Source organism: Cryptomeria japonica, chromosome 4 (genome assembly GCF_030272615.1).
Source record: "Cryptomeria japonica chromosome 4, Sugi_1.0, whole genome shotgun sequence".
Taxonomy (NCBI): domain Eukaryota; kingdom Viridiplantae; phylum Streptophyta; class Pinopsida; order Cupressales; family Cupressaceae; genus Cryptomeria; species Cryptomeria japonica.
Window position 1 is genome coordinate 471,635,375 of NC_081408.1, and position 18,225 is coordinate 471,653,599.

The 18,225-nt window shown below is 42.1% G+C and overlaps 1 protein-coding gene across 1 annotated transcript in view; it reads right to left on the minus strand.

Moving 5' to 3' along the window:
• LOC131066709 (chloride channel protein CLC-d) overlaps positions 1-18,225 on the minus strand; it is a 160,665-nt gene that overhangs the window by 67,123 nt on the left and 75,317 nt on the right. The window contains exons 7-8 of the mRNA XM_058001543.2: positions 4,632-4,706; positions 3,876-3,964 (exon numbers count right to left, since the gene is read on the minus strand). Of these exons, the coding sequence (XP_057857526.2) occupies positions 3,876-3,964; positions 4,632-4,706 (164 nt within the window). The remainder of the gene's footprint in view (positions 1-3,875; positions 3,965-4,631; positions 4,707-18,225) is intronic.

An 18,225-nucleotide genomic window follows, 5' to 3' on the forward strand; every position in this document is an offset into this window, starting at 1 on the left:
TAGATGAGTGATGAATTTAGGCCTGTAAGGTCCTAAACTCTTTTCATGGTGGGCAGTGTATCTTATTCAGGGCAATTTTTCTGCTTGTTTTAATTTCATTAGTATGGATCTGTACATCATAGCTACAACCAAACTAGAAGCAAGATTACTTGTTGTCGATTAGATCCTAGCTAGAACAAACTTAAGAGCATGGGGATTGCTCATGGGTCAAATAAGGGCTAAGCAGATCTGAGAGCACAGTGATTGGTCATGTGCTGGGTCATAATTTCCTTTAGAATTTGGAGATGTATTCTAGATGTGACCATTCAAAAAAAAACTATGCAAAACCATCATTCCAGCATTTACTGTGGCTTGAAATGGCATTGAAATTTGTTTGGATTTTGCATGGCTTCAACATTTTAACTAGTCATCATTTGGATTGGGAAAGCTATCATTATCAGTGCTTGTTTGTTGATATAATGCCAAGTTTCCATTGGACATATTACATTTTGATCCCTTTATTTAGGGATAATATTGTGGGGAAAGTGGTGCTATTGTGGAAATCATCTTTCTCAATGCCCTCTAAGCAATGATTTGTGGGGAAGTGTTAGTGTGGATGTAAATCCCTCTTGTTAGTCCCTTTGTATCTCCATAATTCACGGATACATTACTATGTTGGCATGTAGCCCCTTGAGTGGTCAACTCGCCTAACATATTATTAATTGTACAGGGATTTTTTTATACGATATTAACTCTATTCAATAAAGACCCTTTGTATCTCCATAATTCATGGATACATTACTATGTTGGCATATAGCCCCTGAGTGGTCAACTCGCCTTACATATTATTAACTGTATAAGGATCATTTTATAGGATATTAATTCTATTCTCTTACTGAATATACTGTAATATTAGAATCCTCAATCAATCTTCTATTTATATTCTAAATTGCATTGTTTGAATATTTATTTTCTATTAATTATGGAGGATTGCAATTCAACACTAACGAGGCATCATACACTCCTTGGTTAGCTGCACAATCCATGATGACGATATTGCTTTGGGGACTACAACTGTCATAAAGCAAGTTCCACTTGTAAGCAAGTCTATCTCTTTAACTATAATCCACTCTTTTACCTCAGTTCAATAAAAAATTCTACAAATTGATAATGAACTCCTTATTCTCATTGTCTTCCCAGATGCATAGAAGGTCGGTATCCTAAACAAGGTTCCTCACAACTCTAAGGTGGACTTTTCATGAGAGACCACCCTACAACTTCTCATTCAATGACTTCTATGACAAAGTTCTACAATGTGTATCTGATCCTCACAGAACTAGAACACTATCTTTGCACTATATAGATCCATGCAAATTATCAAATACTGAAGAACAAAACTACATATGACAATACTTTTCACATCAATAAAGCATTTCATTCTCCAAGTTATTTCATTATAGGGTACTCTAACTTTTCTTATTCAACAGTTCACTTCTATCCACTTGGTATCTCCATCTTTACTATTTGCGGTCTGAATGCACTCCATACTCTACCTCTAGATCCTTTGTAATATGATATTATACCAATAGAAATGAGTTTGCAGCATGTACAGTTGTGGCAATCTGATTTTCCTTTTTATTGCTTCTCATACTATATCATACAGCATTGCATCATCCCTCGTTATGAGAAATGAACGAACCACCTGCCAAATTTGATCCAATATAAATCCAGGCTTCTTCAAGCTATCTAGTCTTACTTCCATGTTTGATTTTCCAAGAACCCTAGAGTTTTGCACATCAATATGCATCCTGTAGAGCAGTAAACATGGAGATAAAGAATGTACAAGTATTGAGTAATTCATTCTGCAACCATGAGTAGATACTCAAATAAGCTACCTGTAGATTATCATTGATCATCTCTAGATTTCTTTCAAACAGCCTGCCAAATGCCTGCTTCAGACTTGCATCTTGTGGAATTGTTTATTATTCTCATTCCGCATTCTTCATAGTTTAATATTCTAGAGAAGGAAACAGAACCAATGCTTGATTGCTCAACATATTGTCCAAACTAAAATATTTCCTCATATGTCTATAGATCTGGCATTAGCATCAAAAATACCAAAAGAAATAATTTGCAGCCAAAACTTTCACTGCTTTTGTCAAGAATCGGGCAGAATTTTTAAACATCTAACTCACTCAAAAAGTAATTATTGTCTTTCACATCTTCCATTTTGGATCAGAGCTAATCTTATAGCCAAAATAGTTCTCAGTTCTAAACAAAAAGCTGTCTAATGCAACAGAAGTAGAAAATTTGATTGCAGATGCTTGTCCCATTCACAGTCCTTGATTTTACAATGAGAATATTCCCAAGAAGAAGATGATGCCTCATTATCCTTTCACCTTCTAACCTTAGCCTAGCAGTTCTCTTTTAGCTTTTTCCCCTTTCTCTTCAATTATTCCCAAGAAGAAGATGATTTCTCATTATACTTTCACCTTCTAATCTTAAACTAGCAGTTCTCTTTTTGTCATTTTCCTCTCTCTGATTCTGGAACTGCCCTCTGTTGTGATAGGCATTAGTTCAAATATTTATTTGCTAGTGACCCTTTATTAGAGAGACTTTGAAAGATTAAGGGCACTGTTTCCAACCATAGTTGAAAAACTCATACTCAGCAAAAACTCAGCAAGGCCCGAAAATGCGACTCAGCAAAAAATTCAATGAGGAGATGAATCCAATGGGTCAATAAATGAGCACATTAAAGAAGCAAGATGAGTCTAGTTATATCTAATTGATTTAAATGCAAATTGGGTACAAAATGGCATCCTCATGAGGAATGCTAATGGCTGATAATCTGAAAAAAAATTAAAATAGCAAATTATTTTTGTAAAACTAAAAGTAAATACTACATCAAAACATTTTACATCATCCTCTTCCCAGCTCTAGTGAAAACTAGGGGATAGGTAGAACTAGAGGGTCTCGTCCTGGGAGTTCGTTGTGGCTCCTCCACCACACCAAAACGAGGTTGAAGGTAGTCGCCCTCACGCGGGTCTGAGGGTGAGAGATGGAGAGGTAGAGAGATAGGTCTAGATCTTGGGAGAGAGAGGAGAGTGAGATCGAGAGAGCAATAGAGAGAGAGAGAGATTAAAGGAAGAGTGATAGGGAGAGAGATAGGTCTAGAATTCAGGGCACATAAAGTGAGCGAGATAGAGAGAGCGAGAGAATGTCAATAGGAGCCTGCTGATTACTGAAATTTGACTGTCCGAAAATATATAAGATCTTCTAAAACCTAGAATTTGCATTATAACTCCTACAGATCTGAAACCAATCTCAAACATTGGGACTTATACTTAACTATTATATTTCATGTGTATATTCTAATGAAGGGAATGAGACTGGGTAGAAGTTTTTTTTTAAGATAATTTTTTGACGCATTTGGGCCTCGTTTTTTTTATGCAGCCAAGTTTTTGCCAAAGACTCGGTGAATTTTTTGTGAAAAACTTGCCAAAAATCGGAAAGTTTTTCACAAAAACTCTGCGAGGTTTTAGCTAAAAAAATTGCAGAGCAAAAAAAATCTAAAGTTTTTAAAAACTCACCAAGTACTCTGCAAGTCTTTCATCTATGTTTCCAACAATTGATTGACACTCTTGAAATGAGTACCCTGGTCCAATTTTGAGTGACATGGTGCAATGCAAACTAAATGCTCCAATTAACCTTCCAAGAGTTATTGCCAAGCCTTGTTTCAAACATGACTGGTTTTCTTTGTATATATTTCTTTTAATATAGTAATATACTGTTTGCAATGAATATCAAGGAGAATAGAAGTACAACGAAAGCAAAACCACAAATAAAAAATAATAACACAGCAGTGGTAACTAATAAGCATTGATGTGCTTGTTTACCAGGATGTAACTTCCTCAAGTGCAAATAATACGCCACCTACCGGTGCTCTGAAAGCACCGGCAACACCAGCAGCACATCCACATGTTACCTAAAGATGCATAACAAGACAGTAGCAACGTAAAGTCAAAAATATAATAGAGATGTGAATGTTAAATAAGAAAGCTCCAAATCATATAGATCTCTGTCAAACAAGCAAATATGCTGTATGATATTAGTGAGAAAAAATTAGATCTTACAAACTACTCTGACCACCTTGCTTTTTGGTGACAAGTCTCCCTTTCTCTTGGTTATTCAATTTGTTTGTAATACATGTTATTATTGTCATAAATGTCTGTGATTTACCCACCTTGGGCTCATCGCCCACCACAACCTTGTTAACTAGACTCTCATACTGCTGTGTTTTTAGTTTATCTCTAGTTAGTAATCTCTTCTAAGAGCTTCTTTTTGCATCCTCATTGTATTTCTAGTGCTCGTACCTTTGAGTCCCAGTTTACCTATTTTGGCCATCTATGGACATCAATATTATTTATTTATTTCTTGTTATCTTCTATGAAGACATTTGACTGTAGTAGAAAAGTGATTGATATTTATATTTAAATAGCTGTATACAGCATTAACCTCTTGAAACACAATTGTGTTGCTCACATTTTATTGAGAACTGTATTTACTCACAGTGCTAGTTTTAATTCTGCACCATAAAACAATGCATAGCCTGTATTAACAAATATGAGGAATAGTATATTGAAACTGCTTACAAGATCACGGCGATCTCGGTCATTTTTAAAAACCTGAAACCATCTTGAGTTGACATGGTACTTTGTAGACCCACCCTGTATCAAAAGTTCACATGCAGAAACCAAGTTCAGATGCAATAAGGAGATCGTCTCATATACTGAAACAAAGAATAAGGAGTTGTTTTATTTTTCTGTCACACACAATCAATTAAAATGTGCTCAATTAGAATAATATCAAAGCATTCTCTTTCAATATGTTAGTTCTAATAAAGCTCAATTAATTGAAGAAGACACAATAACATACAAAAAAGAAGAAAATATCTATGTTCCATGGCCATTTGGTGCAGGGGACAAAAATCGAGGGAGCCATTTTTTGGGGACCGCTATATATATATATATATATATGAATTTGAAAAAAAATATATACAGAGTGATACTCAAATTTCTAGAAGTTTGGCTATACATGACATCAAAACTTAAGTTTAGACATTCATATAGTGTATGATGTATCAAATTCAATATTAAAATTAAATCAATGATTCGAAATGTAATAAACATGGCTTAATTGATCAGTGATAGACTGAGCAATATAACAGCAACAGAAAATTCGAAGTAAAACAGAAATTTTGTCATTTTGCAAAATATATCATGATTCATAGTTTGTATCACAGACAGTGACAACAATATAGCACCAATAAATTAAGAGTAAGAAAGAAATTAATGATTTCATTGTTCAAACTTCTTTGATAGAAATAGCAGCATAAAAAAAAATGCAGTACTAACTACAATTATGGCTCATCTAGGCTCTCTAAATTTGGGTCACTATGTCGCTCAAGTTGTGGCTCATCCAACGACTTGTTGACGTGTCTAAAGTCGCATTGCTGCAAACTCCATACGGCCAACGCAGAATAGAATAAACTTGCTGAGTATCCTATCCTCTCTTGAGATAAGGAAATCCCTAATGCTATTTCTCGCGCTTGATCAAAGGGGATAACCTCAAGGTTTCGTGTGTCAGGTCTTGACTGCGGGATTGCTCAGTGGTTTGATGTGTTTTGCTGGAAACACAAGGGGGACTTACGGTGAAATAGGCAATTGTTGGATGAGTTCCCCAAAACTTTAATGGTCTTGCTTATCAAATGGTTTAAGTTGGGTTGATACTGCTTTCAATAAGACTGCGGATTCTCTTGATAAAAAAGGGGAAAAAAGAGGGATAGAGAGAGAGAGAGATACAGAAAATATAATTTCTAATCGAGATAGCAGATTTAGTAAACAGACGGACACCTCCAAATAACTAAATTAAGCATTACCAGCCATTTAATCACAATACTTGCATCAATCTAGTGCGATCTTCAAGGGAAAATTTGGTTTTCATGCTATTAAATACAACATCAGAACTTTGACATTCATTCAGTGAGCATTCAATAACCGAACTAAGCATATGAGAGGTTCAGATTAACCATACAGAAGGAAAGACAATCAGCCATTCCCTAATGGTATAAACAGCGAGGATTCTATCGGATGTTTACTTAGAAAATGCTATATAAAGGAAAGAAGCATAACTGAAAAATTCTAAATTTATGAAGGAGACCATGCACTCACAAGGAAACTTGAAACAGTCTTAACTTTGCATTAAATCCTGTAAATTTCGCCAAAGCTTCAGCAACAATCCAAGAACTTCTTACAAGATGAGGGAAAACCAGTCCCTTAAATAGGCTTCAAAAATGGATGAATGGCCAAGATTTAATCTAAACAAGTGGCCCAGATTCATCCACAAAACATGGCTGCCCATACCCATAAATGGGAGGCAAATATCAGCAACTACCCCAAAGGGAGTAATAAATACCCCAAAAGGTAATTAGAACTTATTCAAAAATGATCCAAAAAGGTGCATACACAAAGTTTTACATTTAGTTGACTTGGAAGTCAAACATGACCCTTTAGCCAAAAAGTGCACTTTCAAGATTTAAAAGGAAAAAGCACTTTCTCTTTTCCATTTGTAGATTCCTTTTCCAAGAACTCATCTTCACCATGCAAATATTCCTGCCAAGGATCACGACCTGCCGCACGTTCCTCACGAACATACTCCTGGAACCTAATGCAAAATTGGAATAGCAGACTGAATGGAGGCATAGGAGGATGACGAATTTTATATTGCATGCCCTCGAGATACTGGTCCACGTGCTTCAAACCATCCTTCCAGTTGGAACGATTACGCTCGAAGCACCATGTTTGCCCGCTTGGGTGAATACTTAAAGCATAAAGTACGTAATGCAGAACAATGCCATAAATATCAGATAAGTATCAGATATGTTATTCCATTCCTAATTCATGTCCTTTACAAGTTACAATGAGGAGTATATAAAGATACCGAGGGGGTGCGAGCGCCAACCACCGCATCGCAACTGCCACCCCTTGGGTGCCAACTAACAAACCCAATTACGACTTAATTAACTATTCGTATTCCCGTATACAATAATGCGGCTAACATCATCCCCCCCAAAAAGAAAAGTTGTCTCCAGGCGACTTACAACAAAATGGAGAATACATGGAGCTCGCAAAATCCAGAAGAAAAAAACTAAGGAAGTGCAGAAGGCGTCCCTGATGAAGAAGGCGCCGGTGGTGGTGTAGCAATGGACGCCAAGCGCCCACAAAGCTCATAGACTTGCTCCGTCCTCCTCTTGAGATCCCGTTCCGCGACCATCTGCCGCTCCATAGCAGTCTTTACCATGTAGGCTGCCTCGAGCACCTCCTTATCCTTCTTGTCCACATTTTCCAGGGCACTGACCAACTGAGTCTCCAACAGCTCCCTCGAGGCCCTCTCCTCCTCAAACTGTATCAGCAAGGCAGACTTCTCTGCTACTAAGATGTCCACCGCTGCCTGGTTCTGTGCCATGGTAGTCTCTAGCTCATGAAACCTGGTAGCCAGCTCCTCCCGAGCTGTGACTGCTGCCACCCTCAAAGCCTCAACTGTAGTTGCCATCTGTTGTGACCTCCGAAGCTCCAGATAACCTTCCCGAAAGGCTTGCTCTACCTCTCTCACCAACGACTGTATCCGGGTCTCGCCAACCCCCTCAGCGAGGCGCCAAGCCTCCAGCATCACTAGGCTCTCCGTGTCCAACCACTCGGCACACTCAAAACACCTCTCAAACTCAGCTCGACATCCCGTGCAAGCAAAGGTCAACAACCCTTCCATCCGCTCAACCATGGTCGCATCGGCCTAGAGCGTGGCAAATGACACAAGCCGCTGTGCTCCCAGAGTCATCTCCGTAATAAACTGCTCCAACTTTGCACCCTGTTGACTTCCCACTGGCACCTCCTCTGCTCTGTACGGACTAGTTACTACCACCACAGGGGGTGAAGCAACCCTCTGAACTGCCCTGCTGCTCGAGGAACTCCCTTCCTCGAGATCAATGACATCCAAGGAATACATGGTCCGCCCTGGGGATAGAGTGGCCTCTAGTAGTGCCACGAGTGCCATCTGGTAGCGGCTCAACCAGCTAGTGAGGTCATCATGAAGAGTGCCTGTTGTCGTCATTGCCTCCTGCATATATCCGAGTAACCCTGGCACATTCTGTCCTGTCACATCCGGCACGTCGTGCACCATGGAAGCCTTTGCACTCGTCAAGGTCTCCACCCGTGGTGGTGTCATGGCTATCGTCGCCCGAGGCTGCCCGAAACTAGGAACTGGTACCGTGGTAACTACACTCACTGTCCCGAAGAACCACGGCACCGCCAACTAACAAGTCTCTAGTAAGCAGGCTGGTGTAAAGTGGACCTGCACCTCTGATGCTATAGTAGACCCTACTGTACCTGCAGACTCCACTACCCCTTCTTCAGGCAACTGGTCGCCCCTTCTCCCTGTCAATCGGAAACTCCCTCCGCTTACATGGGAGGTGTCTGCGGATTCCTCCCTGCCACTGTCTGCATCCTCAACCTCAGACTCTTCCGTGTCGGACTCCGTATCGAACATGGCGGCCTTCTTTCGTTTTGTGCCCAAACGTGCCTCCGTGCCATGTGCCAAGACGTCTAAGTGTGACCAGTAGAATATGGGCGGCTGGTCTGGTGCAACACGGCCCTGTGGCTCCAATGGCTGTGAGCCCGGGGTGATCTGTGTGCGGACTGCGTCCAGGAGTAATCCAATGGCGTGATGCGGCATTGTTGACGTGTATTTTGTACACTATCAAACACAGAATAAAATACCTAAAGGTACCTTATCCTCTCTTGAATAAAGCCTCTGATTGTTGAAGATGTCGCGAAAAAGGATCAATCAGGATGACTCCAAGGTTCTTTGATGTAGGGTCTCTACGTGTGGATAAGCTCTTTGTGGTATGATGTGATTTGCTGGAATCACAAGGGGACTTACACTTGATGCTTGAACTTCTGATCTGTTTTGAATATTGCTGGAACACAGGATCTTACTAGCTTTGACTTGAAAAAAGGAAAAAAGATGAGGGCGAGGAAAGGATCTAATCCTAACACTAAGAATGTAAGAGCAATGAATGATCTTTGATGAAATTCTAACTAAGTCTTGTTTTGACATCACAGGACCATCTCCACAAGGTTAGTGCGATCTTCGAAGGAAAGCTTTATGATGTTCAAATCATCACTACAGGCATAGACACCATCAGGTTGATGCATATCAATGAAGAAGCGACAACTGAAGTTAAGCTTAAGCTGAATGATTCCAGTTGACTACACAAGGCAAGTCTGCAATCAACAAACTGCTAGTAGTATGGATATACGAATTTCACCATCAATCAAGCACATTTCTTCCACTCATCTAATAACATGAAATCAAATACGAGAAGTATAGAGACCATGCAAATTGTCGAATCGACCCATAAATTTCACCATTTCTTCAATGAAGTTACAAGTCTTTTACAACAACATCTTGGCAACAATCTTTGCCTTCTCTCTCTACTCTACTCTAATTGCTATTCTATCAACTAGCTAATCACCTTCTAACTACTCTCTATCTGTCTTCTAACTGCTTCCAACTATATTCTAACTATTTCTTTTACAAAATGAAATGCCAGGGCTTATATAGTGCCCTCAATACAATTCGATGGCCTAGATCAATTCGAGATCAATGGCCAAGATTCAACAATGAAAACCCTAATTAGGGTTTGTTACAACTATTACATAACATTTAATGCTTGACCAATGATAAAATTGTATCGCTTGGACACATGTCCTCTCTAGAAAATTCCACCAATGGATAGCTGGGGTAGGTACATCGGAGTTTGTGCCACCTTCCATGAGTTAGGTACATTGAATCTGGAAATGCTGAGGTGGACCACACTGACTGGAGAAGTGATGACTAGGATGCCACCTCGTCTAACACTTGTAACTTAGTAAATATTCAACTTGATGTTGTTGAGAAGCTAGCTTTAATTAATTCATCTGGAACTATCTGCTTCTTCAACAAACCCTTGTTCTAACTTCTTGTTTCCTTGATGTGCAGGATGATTGTTGTACCTCGCCTTGGAATACTGGATTGGAGAAGTCGCCCTTGATGACGTTAATCCAAAGAAGGTCGTCCTTGTCGATGCTAGGCTGGAGGAGGTCGCCCTTGTCCTTGCTTGATCGTCCTTGATGAGAACCTATCGACTTGTAGATCCTCCGGGCTTTGGAGTCGCCATCTTGATACCTACACAACATTTCAAAATTAGTAATATATCTTGAAATCTAAAAATTAAACTTTAAAAGGAAGATTCAAGATTTTAATTTAGGAAACCTCATGATAAATCTTGAGTTATCATTTCCTAATTAACCATGTAATACTTAGATTTTTCCAAAAAATGTTTAAAAAATCAAACCTTGAATAAGGGTGTCAAGATGATTTCGCCATACCTCCTCTTGAGAATTAACTCTAAGAAATGATGTAAAAATAAATGAATTTTGCTAGGCAAAGTGTAGATCAAAGCTCTCCCTTGGATAAAATGCACCTCCTTTAGCTTGGAAAAGAACTCCACCTTCCTCTTCAAAAATCTGGAAATTCGCCTTCAAATGTCTTCAAAAATCTGGAAATTATCCTCCAATCTAGCAAGAAATACGCCTCTCCAATAGCCTTCAAGATGAATTTCGCCTTCCTTAGTCTCCACACTTGGTAGAAATTTGCTCCACACACAAGCTAGATTTCGCACCTCCTTCCTTGCTTCTCCAAATCGCACTTGAAACAATGAGTGAATGATTTGAATAATGAAAAACACACCCCAAATATATAGAGCGCTCACCATTTCACCTCCCCATAGGCCGACTTGATTAAAATAAGCCAAAAAAATAAATAAAATTAACAAGGAAAAGGCCGACTTAATAAAATAATAAAAATGATACCTCAAGCGCTCTCCTTTTTAAATTTTAATTTAATAAAAAATTAATTTTAAATGCCTTTATAATTGAAAATTTCGATTTTTTAAGGCTTCAATAATTAATTATTAAATGATATGCGCTTTTATTAAATGTCAATTTGATTTAAAATATCTTGGAGTTTTAGCGAAATTGGCATTTAATGTGTCCTAGAGGACATTGGCGCCTAGGCATGGTAAAATATTGATTTGTAAGAACCTCGCCTTGGTCCCTGGGAGAGGGACAGGAGCGCCCCTTCATTTTTGGCCTTGTATTTCTTGCTTTTCACGTTCAAAGTCTCTTCCTAGACGTCCAAAATAGCATTTTTATTGGGAACCTTGAGTTTAATTCATTCCTTCTTTGGAAGGAGTGTGCCTTAAAGCACTTTCGCCCTGGTCCCTTGGTGAGGGACAAGAGTGATCTTACCTTTTGTCCTTGGTCGCTGTCTTCCAAATCGCCAATTCATGTTTGGGGGTAAACAATGATCTTCATTCGTCCCTTCAATGCACGTTTCACTCGCTTTCTTAAGGCAAAATTGACCCTCTCGAGATTTTCGCCCTGGTCCTCCAGTGAAGGACAGGAGCGATTTTTACATTTGAGCCCAAGATTGTCGATTCTTGGGGGCAATTCCTTGTTCACCATCCTCCCAAAGACATTTCTCACTTTGAATAATCTTGCCTTGACGTGGTTTTGGAAGGGAATGATTGTTTTTATGAAAATAGCCTTGGTCCTTGAGTGAAGGACAAGAGCGCTTTTTAGTTCTTGGCACAAACCCTTGATCATATCATCTTTACATCACTTTCTAAACGTAGAATATCACTCCCCCTTCCATCTTGAGTCTTCGAAACGAAAGTAGCTTTCCAAAATGTTAGGCTATTAAGCAAATTTGAAGATTTCGCTCTAGTCCCTTGGTGAGGGACAGGAGCGCCCTAGCCTTTTTCATCAAGTTTTGTGGCTTTTGCAACTTTGTTCTTCCTTGAAGCATTCCAAATATCATCGCCATCATGTGCCTTGGCCTGGATTCGACCAAATTTGGAAGGGAAGACTTGATAATGTATTTTTCGCCCTGGTCCCTGGGTGAGGGACAGGAGCGCCTTGGCCATTATAGGCTCCACTTGTGTTTTGCAATCTTTCAAAATTATCTTCAACGGATTGATTATGCCTTCCTTCACTCATCTCAAACGTAAAACTTGCTTTTCCTTTGCCAGAAACTTGTCTTGAGGGAAAATCGCTCTAGTCCCTGGGAGAGGGACAGGAGCTTCCTTAAAAAATCGCTCTGGTCCCTTGGTGAGGGACAGGAGCGCCTTTGTTACTTAGGTTGATTTTCTTCATTGTGACCTATTCAAGTTATATTCAACGAATAAAACATACTTCTCTCGACCTCCTCAAATCGCGAAATCACTTAAATCTTGCAAGGAAAATGTAAATTTGGAATTCAAGCTCCGGTCCTTCAGTGAGGGACAGGAGCGCCTTTTGTCCTCTAGGCCAAATCTTTTCACTTTTCATCTCGAAATTCCTTTGCTAGGGAAGATATCACCTTACTTCATGCTATGAATAAAAGTTAATGTCCAAAAAAAGGTCTAAAATTGTGCATATAAAGAAAATCACTCTGGTCCCTTGGTGAGGGACAGGAGCGCTTTTACCTTTGTAGACAAAACTCCATCATTTCATTGTCTTTGATCAAGTCTGGATGCTCTATCATGCTCATTTCGTCCTCCACCATGCCTTTGATGTTCCAATTTGACCAAACAAGGTCAAGAATGACTCAAATAAGCCTTTTCGCCCTGGACCCTTGGTGAGGGACAGGAGCGCTTTGCCTTGGTCCCTTGGAGAGGGACCAGAAGCGAAATTCGGTCTGGATCCCCAGTGAAGGACAGGAGCGAAATTTGACTTTTTGAACTCTCTATCAGGATGTTTGAGAGTGGTTTCAGACCTCCAAGAGTTATATTGCAAAATCTAGTTTTTTGAGGTTTTTTAGTTTCCAGACTTAGTCAAATTTCAAGATCAGGACATTCCAGACTTAGCCAAATTTTCAGGATCAGGACATCACTCAAGCCGGACTTGCTATCCTATTGATCTCCCCGACAGCACTCAAAAATGCAAAAGCCAACTAACAAAACCCTAAAAGACCAAAAAACAAACCCTAAAAAGAAAAAAAGTAAGGGTCCCCATTTGCAATGGGGCGATGTGTGAAAACGTCACAACAGGCATGTAGAACTTCTTGTATTGCAGCGTCATGAACTCGTCCATCCTATCCGCCAATAGTGACGCCCAATCGTATACCACTCCATTGTGCAGCCTGTTCATCAGTACTATCTGTGCAATGGCTATGTCCGACGCGCGGGTGGCACCTGTGAGGTGACTCTTCACCACCGACAACAGGCATCGCCATACTCCCTTGGCAAAAAATTGTTTCTTCACTCCCTGACTCTTGCCTGCACTCTTGAGGCTATCTTTCTCGGCTTGGGTAAGGTTATCACGCAACATCAGCTGGAGCAGTGTAGCACAATTCTTGGGGGATATCTTCTGGGAGGTGTCTATTTTCTTTCCTTTTATCCCTGGTATGCCAAATACCCTAGTGAACTCGCCTGCCGTGAATGACACTGTTATCCTCTGATGTTGATAATCAAATACCGACTGGTGGCGATGTCTATCATAGCTGCCAATCATGGCACGCAAAACCACCTCAAAGTCCTTTATCGAAAAAACTGGCATCTGGACCACCCAGTGTACTTGTGCCTGGCGAAGGCTTTTCTTTATTAAATCATCCTGAGGTGTCTTTGCCCACCAGTTTTGACAGTCGATTCCATTCAAACCCTCGAACATAATATTATCTACCGTTATTTCATCTTTGTCCTTTGTCGCCAAGGGTTTGGGACGATGCTTCTTGCTTTTTTGACTGGTGCTCATATCGAGACTACCTGCAATGCGCACCCCAGATGGTAGAATCTGTTTGCCTATGTCCGCACTGGTTCCTTTTTGCCCTCCCTGCAACTTGTCTTCTAACGGCTGCAACCGCTTCCGCCAATCTGCCTTGTTCCTATTTGTGTCCATTAGTACAGATTACTTCTTCAATTCTGCTTTTATAACCCCCTTTTTTTTTTCCCAAAATGAAACCGTCTATCGATAACGGCACAGACTTGTGCGGCTTGGTGCGTGCGGGCTTGTGCCGGCTGCGTGTGGAGGCTGTGCGGCTGTGCAGGCGGGTGGGTTGTGCGGCTGCGCGTGGAGGCTGTGCGGCTGTGTGGGTTTCCTTAGCACCGAGGGGGTTTTATGGTGTGCGGTGGGCCCACTTTTTTTTTTTTTTTTTTTAATTTTAAATTTTTCTTTTCCAGTTTTTTAAGCATTCGTCATGGTCCGGGCTCCCTTTGTCCGTAGTAGATTTTTAATTTCGACCCATTGACGGCATCTGGTATCTCTTCCCCATCCAACGTCCACAACTTAATTGCCCCATTAGTATTGACCTCGCGTACCTTGAATGGTCCTAGCCAACGCACTTTGAATTTCCCAGGTTTGATTTCGTTCCTTCCGTTGAATTTCAATACCAACTGCCCAGGAGTAAACTTCATTCGCCGGAGATGCTTGTCGTGCCAAACCTTCCGTCTTTGCTAGGCCGTCTCTGTCGCCCATTGAGCCATCATCCTTCGTTCGTCCAATTTGTTCAAAGCATACAGTCTTTCCCTCAAGCTTTCCATGTCGCCAAGTCGATTATCGATGGCGATCCGAAGACTCAGCACCATGAATTTAACTGGCACCACGGCTTCTTGTCCATACATTAGCTGGAAGGGAGTCCGTCCAGTAGTTACCTTGTAAGTTGTTCGGTATGCCCAAAGTACTGACGATAGGCGCTCCTCCCAGTCATCCTTCTCCACTCCGCAAGACTTATATATCACCGACATTATTATTTTATTGGTCGCCTCGACCTGCCCGTTCGCCCGTGGATAGTAGGGACTTGATAAGGAGTGGAAGATTTTAAACTCCGTCGTTAACAGTCGGATTATGTGATTTACAAAATGGCCTCCTCTGTCACTCGTCAGTTGGATTGGAATCCCATACCGCGTAATGATGTGCTCATAGATGACTTTGCTGTATTGACCACCAAATTGTCGGGTAAGGCCCGTGCCTCCACCCACTTGGTCAAGTATTCTGTTGCCACTACAATGTATCTGCATCGTCGAGCTCTACTTGGTTTTAATGGTCCGACGAAATCCAATCCCCATCTCTCAAACAGTTCCTGGGCATTCGATGGGTTGAGGGGCATAAAATCCCTTTTTAATGGCCGTCCGGCCCGTTGGCATGTATCACAGCTTGTTACCCACTCCCTGGCGTCATTATGTAGTGTCGGCCACCACAGTCCTGCCAACAGGACTTTCCTCGCCGTGGTGTCGGGCCCCATGTGTCCACCTGCGGGTCCTTCATGTGCTTCCCTTAAGACGCCCAGAATTTCCTCTTCTAGGACACATCGTCGTAGGATCTGATCGGGCCCCATTTTATACAATAGGCCATTAATGAGTTGGAATGTCCTGCTCCTCAATACCAGTTTCCTTCTTTCTCCTAGTGGCATCTCCCTCGGGAACTGTGATGTCGACAAGTATTCCCCCACGCTTGCGTACCAGGCGGGGAGAACCGCGATGCGAAATAAGTGAGCGTCTGGAAAATCTTCGTTCACTCCTTCGGCTGGTTCTCCTGACTGGATTCTCAACAGCTGGTCAGCTATCACATGGCTCTTCCCAGGTCTTACTATAATGTTGAATGTAAATTCCTACAGCAATAGCAGCCATCGGCTGATTCGTCCTTGGATAATTGGCTTGTTTACCAGATACATTAAAGCCTGGTGGTCCACGTAAAATGTGAACGAGGTGGCGAGCAAGTAATGTCGAAATTTCTGGACGGAGTACACCATCCCGAGGGCTTCCCTTTCTGTGGTGCTATAATTTTTCTCTGCCTTCGACAGGAGTCTGCTTGCAAAGTAGACCGGGTGATCTAGCCCGTGGTCACCAACCTGCGCTAGTGTAGCCCCTATGGCAAAGTTGGATGCGTCAACATGTACATGGAACTCTTTGTCCCAGTCAGGATATGTTAGGATTGGCGCACCCACCAACCGTGACTTCAGTTCTTGGAAGGCCTCCTCCTGAGCCGTCGCCCATATATACCGTTCACCTTTCCTTGTCAGCTTGTCCAAAGGGCAAGATACTCGAGCAAAATTTTTGATAAATCGCCTGTAATACCCTATGTGTCCTAGGAAGGATTTGACTCCCGTGACATCTGTGGGTGCCTCCATTTCCACTATCACCCGAATCTTGTCTAGGTCAGTCTTGAGTCCAGCCTTACACACTATGTGTCCTAACAGCTTCCCTTGAGGCACCATGAATCTGCATTTTGGGGGGTTGAGTGCTAGGCAAGCTCGCCTGCATCTCTCCATGCATTCGCCCAGTGCGGCCAAATGTGTATCTTGGTTACTGTAGATGGACCAGTCGTCCAGGAACGCCCTGAAGTTCCCTACTGACATCTTTTCAAATATGTGAAGGATTATCCGTTGAAAGGTCGCTGGTGCGTTGCATAATCCGAACGGCATTCGATTATACGCGTACACGCCATCCTCCACTATGAAGGTGGTTTTTAATTTGTCTTCTTCGGCGATGGATATCTGGTTATACCCAAAAAATCCATCCATGAATGAATAAATTTCATGACCGGCCACTTCTTCCAAGATGCTATCCGTGAATGGTATTGGAAACGGGTCTTTTATGGTGACCGCGTTAAGGCATCTGAAATCCACACAGATTCATATCTGGTTTGCCTCTTTTTTAAGGGATATCACTATGGGCGATACCCACTCGCTGGTCTGCACTTTAAAAATAATCCCGGCTTCAGGCATACGTTCAATTTCATCATTCACTCTTGCCGCATAGTTTTTATTCATTCTGTATGGCCTCTTCCGTACAGGTACGGCCCCAGGTACAAGTGAAATACGCACAGTTCTGGTGACACCCCTTTGAGGTCCTTATACATCCAAGCGAATACATCCTTGTATTCCATGAATATTTTAACGCAGCGGCTTTCAGGACTGGGTTCCAATCGTCGCCAACCAGGATGTTTCTTGGCTATGCTTCCGTGCCGAGGTTTGTAGGTTTTACGGATTCTTCGTACCAGATTGGTTTTGTCATGTCAAACCTGTGTGCTGGTACTTCGTTGACTGGGGCATCCCCTTCGGTGTATTCCCCATACGCTAGCGGAAATTCGTTCTCGTCCCGATCCTCGTCTACCTGCAACATGTTACACCCATACAGCAACTCGTAGTCCTCCATTTGCCAGTGGAAAAGCCCATTAAGGGAATCGGTCTCGTCCTCAGAACATCCTTGGATTCCGAGAACGCCTTCCTCGTTCGGTTCCCTTTCGTACTTTCCTCCGTCAACTCTGCCTTCGCCGTCTGATTCCGACTCTGACACGAGTTCTTCGCTCACAAGTTGTGTTTTCAGGTCGATAATAAATTTTCTCCCCGCTTTCTCCATTGACAACGTGTTATGCTTCCAATTGTGATTCACCTTGGCTGCCACCAACCACCCTCTGCCCAGAATGGCGTCGTATCCTTTCTTGGCTAGCGGAATCACCACGAAGTCGAGGACAAATGGTTGTGTCCCAATGGTCACTTGTTGCGCCATGAGCATTCCAAGGGGTTTGATACCATGTTGATCCGCTCCCAGTAAGTTAAAGGTTGATGGCCATAGTGTTGGTTTGCCAAGCTGCTTCCAGGTTTCTTCCGGAAGCACATTCACTCCGGACCAGTCGTCGACGATAGTGTCAGTCAAAATGGTTCCCAGTATTCCCATTTCTACCACCGCTGGGTGTCGGCCACTGTATAGTGTCAGGACCAATGGGTCTGTAGGTGTTCTGTCGGTACCATCCGTATTCCGAGTTGCCTGACTGTGCGGGGTTACTTGGACCGTACGTAGGAGTGTCGTACGTAATTGCGGCATCGTTTCCAGGAGGTCCTTCATTTTTACCAGCACTTCAATCTGCAGCATTTGCGTCAGGATATTCTCCTCCGCCTCAAATTGGGAGGTACTTACCGCTTCCTGGGTGCTCCTTTGTGCCAACATTTCCTTCGCCACTTCCGCCTTGGCCTCCAGCACCCGCTGCTTCTCCGTGCGAGGGTCCGGGTATGTGGCCTTCTTTGCCTGCGACCGTGTGATTGCCAATACCCGTTCCTCCATCCTGTCGATGTTGAGCAGGTTTACTCCAGACTTTGGGCACGTTCCATCATCGT